This window comes from Motacilla alba, chromosome 4, assembly GCF_015832195.1.
Source record: "Motacilla alba alba isolate MOTALB_02 chromosome 4, Motacilla_alba_V1.0_pri, whole genome shotgun sequence".
NCBI classification, from domain to species: domain Eukaryota; kingdom Metazoa; phylum Chordata; class Aves; order Passeriformes; family Motacillidae; genus Motacilla; species Motacilla alba.
Window position 1 is genome coordinate 66696948 of NC_052019.1, and position 24476 is coordinate 66721423.

The 24476-nt window shown below is 39.7% G+C and overlaps 2 protein-coding genes across 3 annotated transcripts in view; one reads left to right on the forward strand and one right to left on the reverse strand.

Moving 5' to 3' along the window:
- Positions 1-24476, reverse strand: part of ADAD1 (adenosine deaminase domain containing 1) — a 49654-nt gene that overhangs the window by 4960 nt on the left and 20218 nt on the right. For both annotated transcript variants that reach the window (XM_038134415.1, XM_038134413.1), the window contains exon 15: positions 17015-17195. The gene's annotated coding sequence lies outside the window, so the exon portion shown is untranslated. The remainder of the gene's footprint in view (positions 1-17014; positions 17196-24476) is intronic.
- LOC119700921 lies at positions 779-16178 on the forward strand. The gene is made up of 4 exons (XM_038136632.1): positions 779-5171; positions 5300-5335; positions 8701-8978; positions 9260-16178. Exons 1-4 carry the CDS (start codon positions 4899-4901, stop codon positions 9441-9443), a joined length of 771 nt encoding a protein of 256 aa, XP_037992560.1. The 5' UTR covers positions 779-4898; the 3' UTR covers positions 9444-16178.

Here is a 24476-nt window from a genome sequence, read left to right on the forward strand (position 1 = left end):
GAAAACCAGAAAGCAGAACTAGTCAGAAATAAGTGGTATTCAGTCATCTTCTTCTACCAATAACGATAATAAAAAGGAGAAAATTGCATTTTATGTTGAAGATAGCTTTATGTAAAAAGTATTATAAAGGCCAAATCAGAGCAGATCTGCTGGAGGAGGCAAAAGGGGCCATAGCTCCTCAGTGACTGTACCCTGTGTTTAGCTTTAGACTGTGTAAGAAGGAACTGCACTGCTGTGGACATCCCACACCAGCTCAGAAGCCTCACCAAACCCTGGGGGTGACTTCCAAAACAATCTGTAACATCAAACCTTTAACTGTTATCAAACCTCAAACTGTAGTGTCATGCTGATCACCATGCAAGGCATGTCAGGATACAGACAGCCCCAGCTGCCAGTGGAATAGTTACCAGTGTACCAGACTGTGCACCACACGCATCTTGAGCCTGAAACGGTTCGGTGGTTATTTGTTTTATGCTGCTGCTATTGTAACATAGAAGTGTGTCAGTTTCTTCTGACTTCTGCTCCTTCTGTTCATTAACAATAGTAAATGAACAAAGGAAGCATCTTGCATTGTTCCATTCTGCATCGTCCATTCACTGTCCAACACCTGCATGTACCTCTTCTGATTTTTCTTTCTCGACATTAGGGATGAACATGACACATGCTGTTGGATTTCAGTATTTACCACACCCCTGCTTTTCACACCATAGGCTTGTCTCTTACTGGAATCACTGGGAAATGTATTGGGAATGTTGGGAAACAGACAACACTCCTGTGGGCCACCCTTCACAAGGACCTGCAGTCCTGCCATGCATCAAACCCCTGAGCAGCAGAAGTCCTGGCTGCCACACAGATCAGGAGCAGTGACTTGCCCCAACCTCTTCTCATCTGTGGTTTTCAGCTGAACAACTCCTTTCTGCCCTCAAAATTTTAAGAGAGCTGTGGTAGCCAAACATCCTGTCAGCTGCTGCCTTGTCTACTGAACGTGGCTGTCCCTCTGGTAGTGAGGAAAGATTATGAGCACGACTGTAAAGATGAACGAAGCTCTCTATGAAAGCTGGAACACAGCTCCGGCACAGCTCTAAGCTCTTGGTTACAGAAATCAAACTGTTCAGGACTTACGCAGGAGTTTTTAGCTGAGATGTGAAAGGAACTGCATGATATGCCTTACTGCAGTGGCAGAAGATCCCACTTGGTCACGCAGTGAGGCTTCTTCCATGCTACATGCAGAGAAAGTTGTGACCCAGCAGGTGGGAGGCTGCTCCCAGCACTAAAGAAGACTTTAAAAGGATGTGCTCACAAGAGGACAGTTCTGAATATCTGGCTCTGTGCAGGGTGGGTCTAAGCTTGTCTCAGGCTCTAGGTGTTGACAGGATGTTTCCTCAGTACAGTTTGTCATCAGTAGTTGGTAAGGACACAAATACATCAAACTATGTGCCTAAGCAGCATTACTGGAAAGAAACAGGCTACAAGTTAGCCCTGGAGGAACATTATGGAGAATGTAAATGGTTTTATATTGCTACCTATTAATATTTTAGTGTCTGTGTCTCCACATTCAGAGTTACATTTACTCTGATTTTTTCATAGCAAATACAAGGTAAGAATAGATTTTTTTCCCAGGTTAGGTTTTCTTTTTACAAAGCAAAGTTAAAAGACCAAAGAATTATATAAAGCTCATAATAGGAAAATAAGATTGCAAGGGAATAGAACTGACTTGCAAAGTTGTCAGGAATATTTTGAAGACTAGTTTTTCTAAATCTGTTTTACAGGAATCTTCTTCCTAGCTCCCATTTTCCAGCATAACTCTCTCCCCTTGTCTCCTACAATCCCCCAAGTCACGGATAATACATGAAATTTCACAAACCTAAGTTTAAAAATTCTTTGAAAGCAGCCCTGTATATTACAGACTTTTTTGTCTGAACCATAGCAATGACTAAGCCATGGGCAAAGCCTCCATTCAGGTCTCCTGTAAAGGAAAATGTGGGTGGGGGAACCGGGCTTTCGGGGTCGAAGTCATGCAGCTCTTGGGTGGCACCATCGCGAAGAGGAAAGAGGAGGGCTCGGCCCGGCAGGGCTGGGCCGGGAGGTTTCTCCCATTTCCTCTTTCCAGCCATCCTTGTGGGGCCGGGCCAGCGACAGTGTGAGAGAGGCTGTCATTGTTTGACTCAGCGTGTTCCTAAGCCACAAGAGAGCAGTGACGTATGTAAAAAAACTTGCTGCTCGCTCTTATCTGATAAGAGGGATATCAAGGAGTTTTCTCCACTGCCTAGACAATAGAGGAAGTCCTCCTTTGTCCTTGCATTTCACTTTCTCTGTCAGCATGGCTTCCTTGATGCAGTTCTTGTGGCCTTACAGCCTCTAACACAAAACAGAAGACTACACAGCAGCTTTAGGGACCTGATATGCAAACACAAGTTACCACATTGTCAAATGCCCATTGTTTTATTTCCCATTTACTCCACCAGCTTTAAAACTGATCTCAGATGTAACTGATTTAACTCGGAGTAGCTCAGACAGAGCAATCTCACCTCCCATGATTTTGGTGGAGATCTGCCTCTTCCCCTTTAAGCTCTGTGCTTCCGAAAACACATGGAGTGTTACCCTGTTCATCAGCTTAAGTTTTGAAATGGTTCTGAAGTTGTCTGGACTAGCAAAAACCTAGAGCGATCTCTTTGCATGAAACACTGCCAAGCACCACAAGATGTCACAGCTAACAGAGTCCTGTTACACAGCCAAGTGGGAAGTTCCCAACTTATCAACCAAATAAAGATGTATAAATGGCTGACAGGGCTACCACGACCACCTGCTGTAGCTGGGCTCAAAGAAACTTCCCAAAAGAATCCACAGTTGAAATACTGGCAATAAGAAGTAAAAGCAAACATTAGCACCAGCCTGTTTCTTTACCATGAACACTTCCAATAATAAATCAAAAAGTGGACTGAGGATAAATGAACATTCATCCACTTTACCAGGCAACAACCTATATAAAAGTTATGGTAAAGAGGAGCAGAGCCAAGACCCCTCTTTGTATAAAGAACACCACTATTGGAAATAATCTCTCTGTGTTCTCAGCAGCCTCAGGGAGGTGTTAGACAACAGACAAAAAAAAGAAAAGAAAAAATTCCGCAAGGCTTCACAGGAATGGGATGGAGGAAGAGAAGATAAAAAGAAGTATTGGTCACCATGCGGTTTCTCAAACCAAAGATGCTGTTGACTTCCTTTAATGAACCCTAGCCATAAATTAACAAACATTTCAAATAAAACCTAATGAGATCCTCTGTACTTCACAGTGCAGCTGTGCTGCTTATCTAAAATTATTTTAAGATGCATCAGTAGGGAGAAAAAAAAAATCATCACACTACCTTTTCTTCAAGAAATAAAATTTCAGATTATGTGGTAGAAGAAAGTATTTTTTCTTACTTGTTTCAGTTCTCATTTTTCAGAGTTTCTCTTCTATTCTCTTTCACAAGGAGAGAGTCTGTGTATGCATGCACGAGACTGAGTGCAGTTATGTGTATTTACACATACATCTATAAAATTTATTCCTTCAGGCTATTCCTCTTCTGAATGGTGAAAAATTACTTCAGCACAGCAACAGCATAGAGTAAACAATCAGTTGTAGATAGAAAAGAAACATGCCAAAGCATGTTAGAGCTCTCACCAGCTTAAAGATTCATTTTTAAATGAACAATGAACAAGTGATCCAGCCTGACACACCAAATTCACCCACCAGACAGATTTATACAGGGACATTTTATACCATGTCAGAATATTACACAGCTTACCAGACATCCAACTGCAATCCAAACTCTGTGTAGATTTTGTAAAGCATTCCCAAAACCATCTGGAATCTTCAGATTTTCAGAGAAAAAGATTTAATTTGACAGATACATGACCATCTTTTTATTCATCCCAAGTGAAGGTGTTTAACTAATTCCACATAGGAACCCTTCAATGCCATTGATAGTAAGTAAATAATGATAATACATAAAAGTAAATTAAAGCTGGTTTTCCCTCTTTGTGATGAAATATCAAGATCAATGATTTTAAAATCAACTGATTCATAGAGCTAGAAGTCCAGTAAGTCCCTAGTGCCTGCACAGACATTTGTTTGCACTTCATACATTCTTCTACATTCCCAAGGAAATTCTCAGCTGCTGAAGGATGTAACTGAATGCGTTCAGGTGCCACAAGCATTGAATCATTGCCACAAGCAATAGTGTCCCTTGGGACTGACACACCAGGATTTAGTTCCTGCTCCCCTCTTGGTAATGGGCGTGCTCCAGGGATTCATCTCTCCCAGCACAAGGTATCTCCCTGCAACTTTCACTCCCGGTGGACATGCCCTCCACAATGCTGTTCATATATCTGTTATTGGTTCCAAGCAAATAGAAAGCAAATTTCAGCTGGTTTAAATGCTAAGATGAGCTTTTACTCACAGCTCTAACACAATCCAAGCTGAGAATGAAAAAGCCAGAGTTCATATATGTCAGGAGGAAATAGCTGACAAACACTCCTTGGAGCCATAAAGTGAGATAAATAAGTTTAAATTTTGAAAGAAGTCCTGCCATATTTCTCCAGAACAGTATAGAAGAGCTGCAGATGGACTGAAGAGATTGATTGCTGTATGACACAGGAAAAAAAATGCAGAATCTTTGTTTACCTAGGCCTGTGGTTTCTAAATACCAACTTTTTAGTACGTTCATTTCTTGACTCAAAGTGAAAATGGGAATTCACCCTTTTCTCTTTTTTCCTGCCCAATGTGCAGATGGGGCACATTTTCTTTCACTCCATCAATCCCTGCCCCCCCACGCACAAGCCTGCATACATGCACCTAGCCAGTGGAAAAGAAAAAAGGGTTACTCATTAATCCATTCTACAAAGCTTTCCAAACTGAAATGGGTGGGTTCTCCATCTCCAGCAGGGAGCAATATATAGGTAGATGCAGAGCTTACCTGAGCACAGCTCAAACTGGAGTATTACACTTGAACAGCACAACTTTGCTCCTGCCACATTTTAAAACAGAACTCACCAGGATGAAGAGGATGATTATTTTCTGCATGCTTTTCTTCTGCTCCACTATGATGCTGACTGCAACTTCACCCAGAACAGTAAAATACAAACAGATTCAAAAGAAAATTGGAGACTTAAAAAGTATGGTGAAAGATGAGGTAAGTGATGGTACTTGTCATAACCTTGAAATTACTTTCAAGCATTGGATATTGCTTAGTATATATCTTATGAGGAACATCACTTTCAAATGTTAAAACTTTTCTAACTTAGATTTGTTTTGTTTTAGGATGCTGAATTGCTGCATACACCAGAAAACCTTGTGGTGAGGCTGCTTTAAAATTTTTTTCATAATTATATAATTTTGACTTTGTGCTGGTTTATTCCATTGAGAAGTGGAGAATGTCTTCTTCTTCACATCTCTGACCTAGTACTCTTAATGCAAGCTAGACTGAATAAGAAAATACTTTCTAAAAGTTCCTTTTCTGGATATTTTATAGGAGAGGTGTTTATATTTTGGCATCGTAATTACTATTTTGCTATTTTATGTGTATCATAACGCACCAATAGATCCAGAGTTGCACAAATTCCATTTAATTAAGAAATAGTGCTGAGAGTAAGGATTCATACAAGACCCAGATGAGCAGGAGTGCTTTTGGGGATGCAGGTATTTGGAGTGGAATTACCTCCAGCTGCCATGAGCTCCAGCATGGCTGAGCTGCCCCCCTTGCCTCCCAGTGCAGCCAAACGGCAAGAGGGGCACTGCAAGGCTACATCAACGAGTGCCTCCTCTCATGTGCAGTCACACTGCTCTCTCTGAGTCTGGCTGTGCAGGGACTGTGCTACCAACAGGAAGACAAAACTGCACCTGCAAATATTCTCTTCAGATTATAACCGGTTAAAAATACAAGAGCAGCTCCCTGTGAACCCCTTTTTAATACAGATATGTATTTGTACACTATTTAGTGCTGATATTTTGCACCTTCCAAGGTTAAGATCTTCTTATACACAGTGAGTCACCAAGTCTGTGCACTCTCAAAAGTGGTAGGATGCAGGATGTACTGTGAATTTAAATGCCAATCATAGTAAAATCACATCTTAGAAACTTCAAGGGTAAATGAGTGCTACTTTGATAATCCCTCAACATGCAACTGAGGTGCAGAGCAACCTGTGGCTACCTAATATTATACTTGTGTTATCAGCTGTCTTATATTTTTGAGCCCTATTTTGTAGCACAAACAATTTTGATTGACATGTAAAAGCCATCACTATGCACTACTATGCTGTAAAAGCTGTAGACATTCTTAAAAATTTATCTACTCAGGATTCTAAACTCCCTTGCAAGCAGCTACAAGAAGAAAGGAAAAAAAAACTCACCTCATTTCACACAGGTTTTGGTTAGCCTCTTCCTAGGCTTTACAGCTCGGTGCATGTTTAACTTAACAAAAATATACAAAAGCATGACCAAACCAGATGCATTCCTTTGAATTGCTAGAAACAACTTCAGTGCACAAACTCATTGCTGGGCTTTTTTCACTAAAACTCTCTCTAATTTGTGGTGTCAAAGTGAAAAGGAAGAGATTATTAGCTGTCATTTTAATCCAGCGTTTGCTGCTGCCTCTGAAACGAAGCAAATACAACAACTAGTGACTAATTGCTTAATGAGGTTGTTGGGTTTTGTTTTCTTAAAAAAAGTCATGCTCACCTCAGGAAGGAAAACAACAGCTCACTTGCAGCTTAGGGTTTTACTGTCTGATTCTGGGAGGTCCTAAATGCCTCCTCTGAATACTAGAGAAGACAGAGAATTCACATATTTAGAAGGTATTGATACGGGTTCAGCTTCTGATGTAAAACATGTAAAAACCATCAGTGTGCTAATAGTAATTATCACCAGCAACCAAATCAACAAACTTTTCATCCTACAGGGTGATTAAAATATGTATCACCATGTGCTAAAGTGGCACTCAGTGATTAGGTGCCATCACAGCCTAGTGAAACTCAATTTAATAAAAAGTTGCTCATGTAACTGTATTTCAAATATCAAAATATTTGAATTTTTTTTATTATAACCTGCTCATGCCAGATTTGCATTTGGTCTAGAACATTCAATGAGAAAATTACCTATTATAACATTTAGAATTAGGTGGTTTATCGTGATCTAGTTTGGCTGCCTTGCGTTCCTTTTTGTGGACTGTTAGCCCCAGTTCATTCCCACATAATTTTCTTGTACCCTCAGCAATGAGGTATCCTTTCCTTTGAATAAAGAGAGGTTAGAGGACATCAATTCAAGGGAAGACAGCAGTGTTAAGAAGTAAAAAATAGTGTTAAGGCTGAGATAATTCCAGCCTGGGGGGCAAATGAGCTCTCCTGCTGGTGACTGGCACTGCAGCTGAAGTGCCACTGAGTGACAAGATGCTGACATGCCCTGGATCTGTATCTCACCCTGCTGATCACTAATTCCGGAAGCGAGGGCTCTACGGGCTCATCTGTAAAGCTAGTTTGAGTCAGATGCAGAGTGCTGCTGCCTACTACCACTGATACAAATATTTTACACAATTCCAGCCCCCCTCAGACACTTCCAGTGGTGTGTGCTCCTTCATGCCTCATCCCCAAAGTGCTCAGCCTGTGACAACACACCAGGCCCCACAGTCCTTGCGGTGCCCTGATCGCTGGCTGCCTCAGCTATAAGTGACAGCTCAGCAAAACAGAAAAGGCAGCACAGATGAGAAATGCTGGTTTCTCAGCTCAGCACGGATGAGACCAAAAATGTTTTCAGTTTCAGCTGGAAAATCGATCTCTTTAAAAGAGTAGTGTTTTTTTCCAGTAAGCAAGACTGGTTACGGTAACGATGCTTGAAACAAACATAAATGTGTGGCTTTTAAGGAAAATAAAATGTTTTATCTGACCAACACAGAATGTTGCTAGCAAAATCTGCTACAAGCAACATCCATGAAAGCTGCCTTGTCCTTGCCCAAGCAGCAAAGTGCAGTGACATCTCGTAAGGCAGACGAGACTCAGCTTCAGACGAGACTCAGCTTGTGTAGCAGTTGGCATGCAAACAAGGATGATGGCTTTGGAGCCTTTCTAGTATGTGTAATCAGCAGCTTCCTTCTTTGGAAAACAGAAAGCAACTTAAATTTGGTGCAGTAAACAATGCTTTTCTTTTTCTGTTGACTGTTATGTTAGTTTTGGGGATAGTTTCTGTATCATTTCTGATGCTATCATATAACAACATTTTAATAGTATTTGAAAACATGCAGTTCTTCGTCAATTCTAATTATTAACTAGGCATTATTAGAAAAGGCACCAAAATGAGGAAGAAAAAAAAAGTATATTCCTACATTGTAATTTTTTAAAAATAAAATGCTCGTGCTTTAGCAGGTGAAAACCTACTGCATGTAACTGATCTACTCTTCAGGACTGTTTTCTTTCAAATGCTGTCAGGATTAATAGCCAAGTGAAGATTTATTTCGCTAGGAAATACTGAAGTAATTATGCAAGAACAGCCAAAGTAAAGCCTCAATATCATTTGCGTATCAAAAACTAGTTAAAAAAAAAAAGGTACAGCTGAATATTCTCAGTTAATATCCTGGATACCTTCTTCTGCACATGGACCACAATCTAACATGAGCAGGAAAAAGTGCTGCAGCAACCTTGGCTTTAAAACAGTTCCTCCTTCTCCTGCCCTAGGAGGGATGCCTGTCCACAGCCGTGACCTGCTTCAAGAAGGGCGTCCAGAAATTACAGCCAGCGAGGAGCCAAGATAATGCAGCGTTCACCAAAGCCGTTAGAATCGTGAACAAACTTACCTACATAGACTCTGGAGAGGTAGGATTCCCTCACAGTGCTCATAATTGTGATCATTGCTCCTTATTTTCTATAGCAGGTGCCCCCTGCAATGGGGGAATTGTAGAAAGCAAATCTGTTAGAAACAGTAATCTGCTTTTCATTACTTTGGAAATTAAAAAGTCCAGTTTTTGAATTTTTGGGAGAAGCATTCCCTGCAACCATAAAAATTTGCATACATGTACTTGGCAGCCACACAATGTGCTGGCAGAAGGACAGGGATCACTGCAAAAAAAAGTGAATGAAAGGTGTCATTACTAAATTCCTTCCCTTTTGACAGAGCTTGTGTCAAAGCTTTTCCAGCTAGAAAAGGCACTGATTACAACCCTCTTGATTTTTCAGTGAGAAAGCTTGAGGTTTGATTTAGGATTGTGAAGTGCTGTTTAGAAGTGTCATGATTCTCTTTTATCTTCCAGCACTGTGAGTCTTATAAGAAAACATGTGAATCTTATAAGAAGAAAACCCCCAAAGAATTTTTGAAGGGCTTTGAAAATCTCATGCAAATGGTAAGCAGAGTTCATCCCTTCTGGGTGCTTTTTGACATTTTACAAACCATTACAGATACCTTTATTTTACATCCTTACTAACAATGTGTTGTTTTTACAGCTATACAAGAACTAATCTAGGACACACCAGAGCTGAAGGCTACTGAAAATCTATTTTTTAAAGCAGACACTATGTTATATTTAAGATGTGAAAAATGTAAATACTTCCCAGTGCTATTATGATGTGTTCTCTGTGTGTGGTAAGTGAAAGCTTCTCCCAAAATATTAAGGAGTCTTATTTGGATGATTATTTGTAAGATGGATGCTATTTTGCAAGTGATTCTAGCCCCGCCTCACAGGGAAAAATAAATTCAAATTTCACAAAAACAGGCTCTTGTAAGAGACTTAACCATCCCTCTCCTGCCAAACTAGAAACACACGACATGGTTACTTTTGTATTTTTGCTTTGATCTTAACTAAATTCCATGCAGAGATTTATGCAAATTTTAAAAGAAAATTAGCAGAAAAATTATCAGGGGCTTTGAAGCCTCAAAGGAATCTGCTTGGGCTGATTTCCTTATTTACAATCATACCACACACAGAGCTTTATTTATAAGTTCTTAGACTGCATCTTAGCTAACAATGGAAAAATGTCCTGTATTTAACTGCCTTCTTAATACTGGAAAAAACATTTACAAATCATACTGTATGGCTGTGATTAACATCTTGAAGGTAATGGCACATTTGCCATGGGATTCAATAGGGAGAGATGTAACCCACTTGCTCTAAGTGGAGATACAGGATTCTGAGGTGAAATCCAGTTTCAGAAAATGGAATTTTGCCTACACTGCCCCAGCTTAACATGACAGATACAGCTGAGGCATGACAGGCTGGTACAACCAGCCACTGCAAAATGTCCAATAAATACAGTAATTGATGATTAGTCAGAGTGAAACAGCTCTAATGCATACTGCTCATTCTCAGAGGACAACATTTACCCTCATATTAATGTACCGTCAACACTATTTATTCCCTCTCCTCCTGATTAATTCTCACAGTTTTTTATTTGCCATTTTTTCTTTAAAAATCTGTCAAGTTTTTTGTTCTGTGCAAACCTTCCTGTACAGCTCCTGAATCCTGAACATTTCTGTGGAGCTATGGCCAGAGATAACATTTTTTAAATGAAAATTTTTTTAAATGAAAGTGAGTATCATAGCACTTAAAACTAGTTTGGGCAGCTTAATTATATACCACCGTATTCTGCTTGCAAGGATTCTGAACCTCTGGGTTCTGCCATCTGAGCAGTAACTACTAATTTGCCCCAAACAGAAATTAACCCCACATGAGGAAACCGATCTTGGAAAAGAGCATAAAGCGTTCCAGTAAAAATTAACCATTTATCTAATTTTCTCTCTACTTAGTAGAAATGTGGTAGAGAGAGGAAACTGGAAAACTGCATCTAGTGTTAGAATGGAAAATTACAAGCTTAGTTACCTCCAAAAATAATGAGGTAGTATTAAAAATATTTCCATTCCTACCAATGTCATCGGCCTAAAAGAAAACTAATACAAAAAGCTTTGCTGGCGCCACATTTTCACTGTCCTGAAATGTGAACCTCCTCAAAAATGTACATCAGAAAGAGGAAGGAAAATCCTCAGGGCACAGCAAACCAAGTGAACTGTCCTTGTTTCTGCTGATGGTCATTTTGATTTAGAACATCTTTTTCTTCTCCTTTCCTTTTTCTGTTTTAAAACACGCTTTTCCTCTGTGTAATGTTCTATCTCACACCTCAAAGTTTCCACATTACTGCATCAGAATTAACACTCTAAAAAAGAACTTCCACTCATATGTAAGTAATCAAAGTGCTGAGTTTAAATTATGTTCTTTCTGCACCTTCTATCCCCTTTTCTCTGACTCACCTACCCATGAAGTCCCTTCATCACCAATCAGTGAGCACTATGCGAAGCTGCTGCTGCAACTGCAACAGATTTTAAAGTCTGGGTAAAATTCCATTCCAGATCTGGATAAAAGCAACTGGGGAAACACTGAAACATGTCCTGCAGTTGCAGTGTGCCTGCTGATGTTTCTAGGTTTGTATTTTTATGGAGGGGTTTCAACTGAATGCCTTTACCATAAATTAAGTGCATTTTTATGTCCTAGAAGGACAACCAATAAACCAGCACTTCCCAATGCAGCTCCATGGAATATTTGCATGTGCAGGGTTTTGGAGAAAGAGCTTTATTTTTGTTCAAAGAATACAGTATGTATTTCTTTATCTGTAAATGTCTTTTCCAGGAACTTGCTAAGTGCATTGAAATCATTGTTCTAAAAGAGCCTGTTAAAATCCTTGTTGTGCAGATGAAATGGGATTAGCATGCCTTGACACACATAACATTGTGTATTACATATTTATTAGCAATCATTGCAAAGCATTGAGAAGAAACTTTTGTACCTGGGATGGACATTTTACAAATGAAAAGCAATTTCCTACAGTAATGTCATAAGCTAACTAGGTACTCCTGCCTGCACTGCAGCAATGCCTGGGTTTTGTCCAAGAGACAGTATGTAATGCAGTAAGTAATGCACCTACTTCTGTTTAGTGACTTGCTTCACTGTTTTTAACTATGAATTTTATCACACCAAACATAGTGCTAAAGCTTATTTTTCCTTGTTTTAAACACAATATACTTGTTTATTAATTGAGGTTATTTCTCGTACCTGCAGAACAACTTAATTTAAAATGCTCACTTTCAGTATTCGAAAAACTAGTGAGAAACTGCAACAAATGTAACTTTAGAGGGTTGACTGCTCTGAGATCTTGATGAAAACTGAAATTATTGGACAAGCCAGTCCAGCTACATATGGAGAACATTAACCACAAAATTAGCACAGGTGAACTTGGCCAACACCACACCCCTGGGCAGTGTCAGCACAATCACTGTGGGCAACTCTGTGCACTTCAAATATGCATTGATTTACAAGATGTGAGGACTAGTGTTCACTCTTTGTTTTGTAAAGAGTGATCAAAGACTGAGTGTATTATTCAGGGTGTGCTATTTGAAGAACAGGATGAATGAAGAACAGGAAATCTGTGCAGAACACACCAGGATGAATGTACAGGATGAATGAAGAACAGGAAATCTGTGCAGAACACACCAGGATGAATGTACAGGATGAATGAAGAACAGGAAATCTGTGCAGAACACACCAGCGTTCATCTTGTTCTGCAACAGCGTTCTCAGAAGGAAAAATGAAGATGCCCCAGGAGGAACTTTTGACCTTAGGAAGGACCAGACACCACAAACCTAAATGTGTACACCCTCTTGACTTATTTCTTTTTATGAGATGGACTCTCTTTGTACTAAGTGCACTCTGCAGAAACAATGTGTGTTTCATTAACAGAGTACATAATGTAATCCATGAAAGCTCATTACCTCCCAGGGAGGCTTTATAATATATTTATGATTTTGATCATAAGTGCCCTTTGTAGGCACTTCGAGATGTGTTTTAGCATGGTATATACAATTTTGTATAATATTTACTTTTCCTGAGAGGATTCTTTATTTTTATACCAATTGATTAATCTAATTTAATTATTTATTGCACTTCTGTAAAGGTAATGTTTGTACTAAGGACTGTGTGGTCTGATTAATTTATATGCCTGTGATATTAAACAATTTTAGCTAATACCATATTGTATTGTTCTTTTCTTCAAAAACATATTTTTATAGTTATCTGTGTGAGAACTATTCTCTGTGGGTTTTCCAGCCACCTGTTTCACAGAACTGGTTTGGAGTGGGGTAAATTGTTCCTGAGTATTTCTTCATCTCACCGAGTAAGATGAGTCAGACTTGACTAACAGTTAATTCTGGATGAATCCCAGCACATGCGATTCCTGCTGTTTTCTTGTATGCAAAGACAGGAGGGATCCCTACATCCAGTGAGTAAAACCCACAGGGAATAGATCTCACTACAAATAGGTAACTACAAAACTTCCCTGCAGTGTTCTCGGCTTTGCACTTGTGCTGATGACCTATGTTGTAACAGGAGCAAAGGTGAAAGAGAACATTTCCTGCTCAAACATCTTTGCCCAAGCTGCTGATCTCCATTGCTGTACTGCCACCTTTTGATGGCAGTTTGGAAATTCAAAGCAGTTCCAGACACAAAACAGGCAAGCTGAGTGTCACTGTCATGATAGAGAGCTTTGAGATACACCACAGACATAACAACTAAGTTGTCCACTTCCCATTTAGTTTTCCCTTTTCCTCTTCACACAGCAGAAGGTCCAATAGTGTTAGTGTCGTAACATCATGAAGATCATGTTTAAAAACATCCCTTACCACACCAGTCAGGCTCTTCAGCAGCTCCTTTCCCTTTGCAAGAGGATGTACAAATGGATGCTGTGTCCATATGTCCTTTCATTAAGTGTCCAGCAACCCCCCAGGAGTTCTCTTGGGCTCTTTTTAGACTGTCTGTAAACAATCCTCTTACCTCTTTCCATTTTTTGAAGATGACCTTATTATTAAACTTCACTGCCCAGCCCTGGTTCTCCTTCATCTTCCTCCCATTCTAATTCCCAACACTTGTTCTCCCAACCCCAGTTCGCTTTTTTCCTCCTGTTACACTTCCTCCAGCTTCCTTTCTGTTATCAAGGAATTTTCAGACATTCAGATGGTGCAAGATCATCAGCTGCACAATTCCTTTAAAATGGAAAAAGAGTTGAACATAATGCTAGTGGTCCACATAAAGTTTAATTCCTCACCATGCACAGGAGAATATCCCGACAACAAAGAAGTCAGAAAGATTTTTAGTTCTAAGCCAAAGAAGTGAGGGAAGCACTCACAAAGCTGCTGTAGCAGGAAATACAGTAGGTTTCATATGAAGCTTATCACAACAGTTCAGACAAACACTATGATAGAGAGCAGCTCTCTCCATTCTCTCCTAAATCCTTAAAAAATGTAGAGACAATGAATGACAAAGGAGTCAAGGCCAGTGCCAGTTGAGCTGAGGGCAGGATCTGCAGGGGGTGAAACACAGTAAAGTGTTTGAGGTCGGCACCCCAAATTCACTATTTCATCAACCGAGAAGCAACTCCAGGTTTATCACTGCCTTTATGAAAGGCTAGGAAATGCACCAGTGTAGAGAGCAGATCATTGCACAAGAGGGCAGCAGGCAGCTGAGAAAGGAAAGGAGATCTTCACTCTCCTCCTTCTCCTCCTGACCCCACCCAGCTCGTAACAAATTAATCTACGAACCTTCAAATGTGAGGAAATACAGTCCAAAAAGGGGACTTAACCAAAGATGCTCCCATTTCTGTGTTCTCTTTTACAGGCACATTTCAAAAGTCACCTACTTAATAATTCCTACTTCTTCCTGTATTCTGTTCTTTCCCAAACACTTTACTCCTCATTAATTTCACTCCTCCCTTCTGCCCCCCATCTCTCCTTTGGCAAAACTACTATAGTTATGCCTGACAGGTACAACTCTTGCATTAACAGCAAACAGGACAAAGCACTGGAAAATCTTGCCACCTTACCTCAGAGGTACCACTAGAAGAAGCATCACCTGAAAACAAAGATTTAGCAAAAAAAAATTTATAGGATCTGTGCTATTCCTGGGAGATTTACACTTCCCTTCAGCATAGAGCATTTAGCCCATTTCTAAATTGCTAACCCAGTACCTGCAGATGAACAGTTCCAAGTATTCCTTATGGACTTGCTGCCTCTCCCTTTAGGTGCCCCAGATCCTTTAAGACAGCTACTACACTCTACCGCCCCCCCTATTTTACTTTTATCAATTCTTTTCATTTCCTGTTTTACACCCTGCAAAGAGCTGAACAAATACCAGGTAACATGTAGAATGCAGCAGGTGCAGCTGGAAGTGGTGGGAAAGGTGTAGTACAAATTCCCAAACACCTGAGCTGGCATTAATAATTTTTTTATGGCACTGAAGAACAGAATACTGGGAACCTACTGCCTCAAGCTCCTTTTCCACCTGTTGCACTGGGCAGGGTTGGCTTAAACCATTCCCACTTCTTCCCCCTACCAGTCCCCAACAGTTGCATCTTTAGGGGGAGAGGGTGAGGTGGCAAATTATATTTGCTCTGGGTCAGTTCTCTGACCCAGACACTCTGCCTTTTAAAACATACCCTCATGAAGTGTAACTGTTCTGCATCACAAGACTTCCCTTAAAAAGATGTTGTACAAGGCAAACTCAGAAGGAGACTGTGCTGGGAATTTTTTAGTGCAAATTCTTCCACTGGAGGATGACAATTTTTTGAAACTGAAACTTTACAACTTTCACTGCAACAGTCTGTCAAAACTTTGAGCAAAAACCTTTTCTCAGGTCCAGGTTGGAATTTCTGTTATAAACAAAAGCATGTAAACAAGAGCAGAGCAGAGTGCAGGTTTTTGGGATAGGAAGTGATTGCTGAGCTAGGCTCCAAACCCCGCTCTGCCTTATTTGGCTTCTCCATTGGGACACACTCCACCAAGGTGCCAGAGGAGGTGCCTACTCCACAGGCTACTGATGGCTGTGGATCAGTCTCACAGTTTCTTGAGTGCTTTTTTATTAAAACAGAGTTCTCAACATCATTTCAGAGTGACACAGAGGGGAATAAAGGTCAAAATTGGAAAAGTGACACTTCTGTGAGATGGGGAACTATTTTCTAGCTAGTTCTATGTGGTTCTCATTTGATTTGTCTCAGTGCTTGAGACAATTCTCCAGCAAATTTCCCAGTCTGACACATATACCTTTTTTGGGCTTTAAGAACAACTCAGTGGGCAGCAGAGCAATAAAGGTCAGATGAAGAGCAGCAGAGGTACACAGCAAATAGTAAATCCCACTGTGGAATGAAAGAAACCGTAGGTTGAAAAGTCACTGGGAGAACAAAGATGGATAGTAATCTCATTTAAAACTTCTCCCTCAGTGAAAGTTTCTGTATGAGTACTGATCCATCAATAACCCATTTTGCAATCAAAAGCACCCAAGGGTGCTTTCCCAGGCCCCACAGATCTCCTTATTTTCCATCAAGACAAAGCACCAACACTACAAGTTCAGTCCAGTGAGACTGCTCTGTACCAACAGTCAGATATCAGCAGTCACATGGCTTTGGATAATTCACGCTCAGTTTTTCAGGTAAAGAACCATGCTTCATGTCTTAAAGTGTGACAAACATGTTTTAAATTCTCTAAGTGTAAGACAGATACATAGTCTTATGTATTTGCGAAACACCCTTTTCTAATTGTCTTCATAAATATGATTAAAATTTCAGTTCTTTCTGAAGCTCTGTTTGAATGTTGCTTATATATAAAAAACTATTCTGACAGCATCCAGCTCTTAATGATGACCAACTAAAAACATGTTGATGGGTTCTGGCACATAACCTTAACAGGAGCCTGATAGTGATTAGATCTCAGACTTTTGATAACCAAAATCATACTAGAAGTGGCCCACCTTTTTATTATTATTTACACAGATTTCATTTGGTTTAGCTGCTTTGCAACATCACAAACATGGAACCAGCTTCCCTGTTACTCTATACCTCTCCCTTATTTTTCACTGCATGGGTTTCAATTCCTAGCTTATCCTGCAAGATGTAAATGGTGAGAATAGGTTCTTCAGTGAAAGCAGAGGGTTGTGACCTCAGAGAGAAGACAGACTACACCTTGTACCTGATGCACGGCCACAGGCAGCAGCTGGAGGAGGAGGCACCAGCAGATGGGGCCTCACGACAGGTCCTGTGTCACCTCCTGGGGTTTCCTGAGAACCACGCATCAGCCCAGCCCCAGCAGAAATGGCTTCCTCTGCACAGCTCTCTGCACGCTGCTCACAGCACTCAGTGTCCCTGAAAGTCTGGAGCAGATAATTTCAGTTTCCATCATTATCAATTTCCAGAGTACCAATTCTCCTAATTTAAAAAATACTTTTATTTAAAAAAAATTATTCACAGGGAAAGCTTACAAACAGCAAAGCTCTTTTACAAGAAATCCTTCAGAGACTATGACTAATGCACCTGTACTTTTTAAATATAATAAAACATTGAGTCAAGGCCAACTCATACTCTTACTCTGATTTTTTTTTCCTTTTGTTGTTTTGTCCTTACAACCTTTCAATCATTTTCTGTATGGAAAAAAACATCAACTTAGTTTCTGAACACAAGTAAAAGTCCTTTCACTTCTACTTAGAATTCAGGATTCTCACAAGGGCTGCAGTGCAGAAGGCCCCACACAATCCTTTTATCTACAGTAGCAAAGGAAATGCTTTTCACTTTCAGGGCACTGCATAGTAGGTCTGGAGTTTTCCCAAATACAATGATCTTGAACTTGCTGTTCGTTGGTTTAGTTTTTTCCAGTCTCTGCTTCTACTGATTTGCAGAGAATGTTCAGGCACACACATGTAAAATGAATACTTGGATCTTTGTGTCCAATTTCTACATGTGGAAAACTACTACTAATTGTCCAGTTAACACGGATATGCAGGAGCTGGGTATTATTACAGAACGGAAGGAATAAGAAACTCCATATACAGCACAAACTTCAGAAAATATTAGTATTGGAGTTGCCCAAGAGTGAACACAACTCCTTTTTAACACTGGCTAAGCTACATGGCTACAGGATTGGATGATATTCCTCTTATAAGCTGGTTGGCAAACATACAAAAAAATTATTATTCTTATTTTTTTTCACTTACATAATTTCCACTTTAAATATTAAATTAGGTGGCTTAATGTCACCATAACATTTTTATGAAAATCCTCTGCTAGGATTTTTTTTCTCCTGAGAAGCTGGCAAGATTCAGCTTCTCCATGTTTTGCTGCTTTGGAATGTGATTTGGAGAACTGTTTACCCAGCATGTGAAATTGTTTTTACTTGATGACCAATGACAGCCACCTCTGTCAAGCTGTGAGCAGCCACAAGATTTTATTATCATTCCATTTTATTCTTGTCCAGCCTTCTGATGAATCCTTTCTCACTATTCTTTGAGTATAGTTTTAATATAGTATTTTTAATCTAATATATATCATAATATAATAAATCAGCCTTCTGAAAAATGGAGTCAAGATTCTCATCTCTTCCCTTGTCGGAGTTGCCTGCAAATCCCATATTTGGTGAACCCCGAGTGAGTGGCACGCACAGCTTAAATAATTTTAAGTTTCCCATAAATAAACTAGTTATACTTGGGGATAAAAAGGAGTGAGAAAATGAACACGTGTACATTTGTAGAGTTATTAATGATGTTTCTGCTAATATTTCTGCTGAATATTTGTGCTTCCTGTTTAACATCAGAAACTTCTCTCCCACAGATCTTGGTTTCACTCTCTGTTTTTTCCTTGGGCATTTAAGTGGAACCTTTGGACATTTTTGTTTAGTCACACAGAGCTATGAGTTCTGGAGGCAGTAATAATACTGCTCTATGGGATAGATCATAAAATACAAAATCTCTCAGAAAATATTCCCCCAATTTTTCTGAATGTAGAACCTAAATGTATAGATTTTCATAGATACCAGACAAAGAACAACTTGTAAAATTTTACATAGATATAGAAACCAGCATTAGGAGAAAATCATTTAGCCACATGGCAATACAAGAGTTAACTGGAATAAAGTATTAAAATTACTTTTGGAATGGAGAGATGCTCTGGAGATGAGTGTCTTTTTTCAGAACTACATGTCATCATTCCTACTACTATTAAGCCAAAGTGCATTATTTTATCACCAATTCCACTGAGGGGGAAAAAAACAAAGAGCCAAAATCAGGAGACAGACATATAAGGTAAGTGTTCCAAAGCTCGACATCAAAATGAAGAAATTCATCAATGCAAATCAGTTCTTGGTTTCTGTCAGATCAGGATTAACAGTGGATTATTCAGAAGGAGGCACCAAGTTCCTGCAAAATGCAGCAGTGAAATTTCACTCTCATTTACTCATGAAGATTAAAGCAGAGTCAGCACCTTCCCCAGGCACGGGGGAGGCAGTGTCATAGACAGAATGACAACATGGGAGCCTCTGAACCACAGCCCTGCTGAAGGTCACACTTTACCACTTACCTTGTAGGTAATCCTACAAAAACCCATCAAGACTGGGCAGAAAGGAAGAAATTAATATACAGTCATCTAGGAGAACAAGAAGAATTAAGATTCTACAACCCAGCTAAAAAACCAGGAGAGGGAAAACCCTGAATTACCACAAGCAAGGATCTACTACATAGCATAGGGGGAAACCTCTACGCTCTACCTATGAATCACATTCATTAATCATGAAATTATAACCCAAACCACAAAAGGTATTCTGTATATCCTAACCTCTTTTTTTGTTGTTAAAAAGATAGGAAATAGGGTCAGAATTGCTATTGTTTCTTGTGTTGTATGAGAAATCTGTCTCAATCACACAGGCTTTGCACATTTAGATTGTGAGACGCTGGGAAATCAGTTTTGGAAGATAACATTTGCAATACTAAGTATTTGAAATTAAGCAAAATTTTAGACAGATGTTTAAGTCGAGGAACATAGAGTCAAAGAATGTTTTGGGTTGGAAGGCACCTTAAAGATCATCTAGTTTCAACCCCCTTGCCATGGGTAGGGACACATTGCACCAGACCAGGTTGCTCAAAGGGTAATAAATGTGGAAAAAACCAAACAAAACCCCCCCCAAAAAAACTTCCCTTGTACTAGAGCTACCTTCATTACATACCACCACCCATATGCAAATCCACTTACTAAAGAGCCTTCTGAAACAATAGCCATTGAATAGCATGAGATAAGTCATGATCTCTTATTTCACAGACAAATGCACTCAATCTTAAGTGCTGAAAGATTCAAGCTGGGAAAACTCCAGCTGAAATCTGACCCAAATTTCTACTATGTGCCATTTCTACATTTCCTCTACGCTGTGCTTTATCAGCTAGAATTTCTCAACATAACTGGGCTCTTCCATGAATGTAGCAATATAGCCAAGGCTAGGTTTAAAGAGGGGAACGGCAGGGAACTCTTCCTAAATGTTTAAGCCTCGATCAGTGTTTTCTAAGGAGTGACATTTTTGGTTCGGGAGTAAATGCAAACAAACAAACAAACTACCACAAACTTTTGTACTGATGTCACAACACGCCTCAGGAAAATCTGTACATCTCTTACTACTCTGTTTTCCAGAGCAGCTGAGTCCTTTTCCACATAAATCCAAAACATATTTGTTCCAACGAGACTTTTGATCACTTCTAGTCACTTCTGATGTTTTTGGCAGAAGTAATAATTTTGCTATTAGACCTTCAAAAATGGAAGAGGTGTCGTAGGACTCAATAAATCTCAGTGGCTCATTTTCATACCTCCTAAATAAATAGGAAATTGATTCTTCAATTTAAAAAGTCAGAAAACCCTCTTGTCATGCTTAGGTGTTGGCATCCTAAGAAGTGACATCTTCCCAAAAACTCCTTCCTTCTATTGATTAGATATTCTTCTTGCCTTTACTTCTTCGTTTTAAGAAACAGTTGGTCAGTTAATTCAAAATAAATGTTCTCATTTTCTTAAATTCTTCTTATGTTTAAGAGGTTTTAATGTCTAATATAATCAGTTGATATCATCTTCCCTGTACAAAGGTTATTATAATGACCTTCCTCTGCCATCAAGGGAAGTAATTTTCAGCCATAAAATGTTTTACCGACTAAAAATTCCAAAACAAAAAACATCTCACCAGAAAGGGAAAAAAGATCACCAAAAATACATATAGTTCTATTAATAAGCTTCACTTTTCATATGCTCATGCTAACAATGCCTAATTCTTATACTCCATAACCAATTACTCCATCTTGACAGGATCAGGAAGAACCATCAGCATTAAACCTCTTTAAAACAGCAAGGTTCACAATTTGATGGTAACTTCATATCAAAATGTGGAAAAAAAATCATTTTACATCAAAACAATCAGAAAATCCTTTGAATAGGAGATGTTTCACAGCAATAATGTTTCATTTCTTTCAGGAAATATCAAAAGCTTTGTTTGGGGCACTCAAAAGCTGATCAAAGCCTCCTATTTTGCATGGAAAGCTAATTACCAGAAAAGGCTTCTGGAAAGCAGGGATTAGGAATCAGTGACAAAAGCCTGGAACTTTATTTCAATATTTGGCTCAAACCTTTACACCTCAATTTAGAAACAAATGGCTTGTGTCAGATTGGTCATTAAAGGCCAAAAAAAGAAGAGTGTTTTGCAATAAGTAGTAATTATATAAATTTAGCAAAAATATAAAAGCAGTTTTTTAGAATCAAAATAATAACAAGATTGCATGTTCATTTCTCTTTCTATAGCCTAAATCTGAAAAAAATACACTGAAAAGTCCTTTAATCATTATTGTGATCATGCATAGTAACAGCTTCATGCATTGAGCATCTAAGGCGTAGGAAATCCTCTATTTCCCTACAGGAAATCCTCACATGTCCAAGATATTTATTTGTATGAGGAGACTGACAGGACACCTCATGGAGGTCTTCAGCATCCTCACAAGGGGCAGGTGCTCATCCCTTCCTTCTCATGATCAGGGACAGGACTTGAAGAAATGCCATGAAGTGAACCAGGGAGGGCTAGGTTGGGTATCAGAAAAGTTTCTTCCCCCAGAGGGTGGTTGGGCACTGGAAGAGGCGCCCTAGGGAAGTCACAGCACCAAGCCTCACAGAGCTCATGAAGTGTTTGGTCAGTGACTCTTGGGAATGTCCTGTGCAGGGCCAGGAGTTAGAATTAATCATGATGGGTCCCTTGCAACTGAGGCTATTCCATGATTCTGTGATATTCATGGGCTACATCCTGCAGCAGGTTGAAATCCTTCACTTTTCCTTTGTCCACCGGTGGAAGGTGCATTTAGTTATCTGTTTTCATATGGGGTTTTTTTTTGGTCCATCTCATCCTCCTCTCCCACTTTTGTCTCTCCCCTTCCAGAAAGCAACACCTTAGCACTTGGATGTGAATGTCACTCCACGGCCAGCAGCACAGTTAGGTGATTACAGTAGAATAAACCACAGTAATTTTCATACTTGGTTCCACAACTGGTGTTTTCTGTGGTTAAAAAGGAACTTCTCACTGACCACACATTTGCTGGTCCCCACTCTGCCTCCTGGAAGCCAGCCTTTCTCATGTGCTGTACTTCTGATACACCAAATCTAAAAGATGCTTTTCCTAAAAACTCTGAAATCGAATAGGTACTAAATGACACATTCAGGGACTCCTTGGCTCCTGCTCACTGATACAAAACCCTTTGTATTACTAGAAGTTTTAAAACGGGATCTGGACAGTGCAAGGGGACCAAACGCTTACTCTCTCATGCATTTCATTATGGAATATATGACTGAAGTTGCTGTGATGCACTTAGAACCAATAAATCACTGTCAATCTTTCCTTCAGCGAGATATGGAAAATGAAAAGTACAGTAATTTGAATAACGGTAGGAAGACCAATACCCCAGCAAATTTCTCCGTCGCTTTTGCTTCCATTGCCAAATATGTCATGAACAAAGCCCAGAGACCAAGTGAGAACCCAGCACTGAAATTTCAACCTCGCTTTCCACAGTAGGTTCTACTGACCTTCATATCTGGCTATTGAAGCAGAAGATCAGCCAATACACTTAGTAATTGTGTAATTTGAACCTTGTACTCTGTGGTTTAATAGACTTCTTCTGTTCTATTAAGACTGCAGAAATCAAGGAGGAGTACAAACTCTAATCAGATCACTGTGGTCCCTTATGAAACCTCTAACTATATGATCAAAGTTTCTATTTCCTGCACTTTTTAATACTAGTGAGCTACAAGTAAATGGTAATAGATGTGATGAAGTCACAGACAAAATGGTTTTATGGTATTTGGATACTTCAGCCCACTTTTCTCAGAGTACATTCCATTGCTTCAGAAGAGCAAGTGTGAAAATCAGTTATATTCTTTCTGCTACTGTGCTGTTCAGTCTTGCCTTGCTGTAAACAGCCTCCAGAGCTGCAGAAGTGTAGAAGTACCTTTCCCAAACTCCTGGAAAGCTTGATGTGCTAGGCTTTACACCTTAATTCTGCTGAACTCAAGTCTTCTAGGAATTGTTATTACCCATAATTGCTCAGCAGTGTGTTCAATGTAACGTGACAGCAGCTGCCATCCTTCTGTATTCATACAGGGAACAGAGAGGATTTGGATTTCACTGGTCATGGCTGGGCATTATTATAATGTGAATAACAATAACAGGCATGCATTTCGACAGAAAACATGTTCTAGGTCTGAAGTGTTTCACACCTCTTGCAATTCTGCCACCCAAGAAGTCTCCATCGGTTTGGAATTTAATACTGTTTCCTAACTGGCTGAGTATGGCAGAAACTTACCCTCCCCATTCCACAACAACCTTGGAAAAACTTGCTTCTACCAAGATCCATGGATTTTCCAGAGCCTTTTGTGACGCTCTTTAGGCACCAAAGGGAAGACCCACACACGCTGTCATGTCTGATTTCTCCACTGAGGCTGCGAGCTGGGCAGGAGCTGACACAGGTGCTACCCCAATCGTCCAGATCAGAGGCGAGGTAGAGCACCCAATCTCCTCTGCAGCCCACGCAAGTGCATTTCCTTTCTGAGAAAACCAAGTTGCAGGAGGGAGGGTGACGCACACACGGGGCTCACTCGGCTACAGGGTCATGATGTGGCTGGGGCAGATGTGCAGCTCTAGGGGCAGGCCCTTCTAAAATCACCACAGGATTTGAATTATGAAATATGCTCGTACCATACTGCATAAATTTCATTATGTCTCACACATATTACACTGAGACTTTGGGTAGGATAAAATTTAGCTCTGCTGATGTTCTTCACCAAATCAACTGAACATAATTTTTCTATACATGAAACTCTTGTGTTGAGTGTTTTTGAATGAACTAGAGATACTGAACTGCTTAATAGGAACAGATGTAAACTCCTTAAAACTGTCATTTTTAGTAGTAACAAGGCATTACAGACAGGTAAGAAATTCAGCTTGTCTACTACAGCATTTGCATTAGGACCAAAGATGGCTCTCCTCCACCTATGTTAATAAAATTGTTTTCATCATGAGTAGAAGTTAAAGAACCAGGAACACTCCTTAGCTCTGAATCTCACTGACACAGAGTATTTTCCTAGAAAAGATATTTTTTCTC

What these genes read in the sequence shown, in the direction of transcription:
- LOC119700921 (XM_038136632.1), top strand. Translation starts at nt 4,899, where the DNA reads ATGGGTGGGTTCTCCATCTCCAGCAGGGAGCAATATATAGGTAGATGC. An exon ending in ATACACCAGAAAACCTTGTG is followed by an intron (nt 5,336 to 8,700) that starts GTGAGGCTGCTT and finishes CTCCTGCCCTAG; the next exon opens with GAGGGATGCCTGTCCACAGC. An exon ending in ATTACTTTGGAAATTAAAAA is followed by an intron (nt 8,979 to 9,259) that starts GTCCAGTTTTTG and finishes GTCATGATTCTC; the next exon opens with TTTTATCTTCCAGCACTGTG.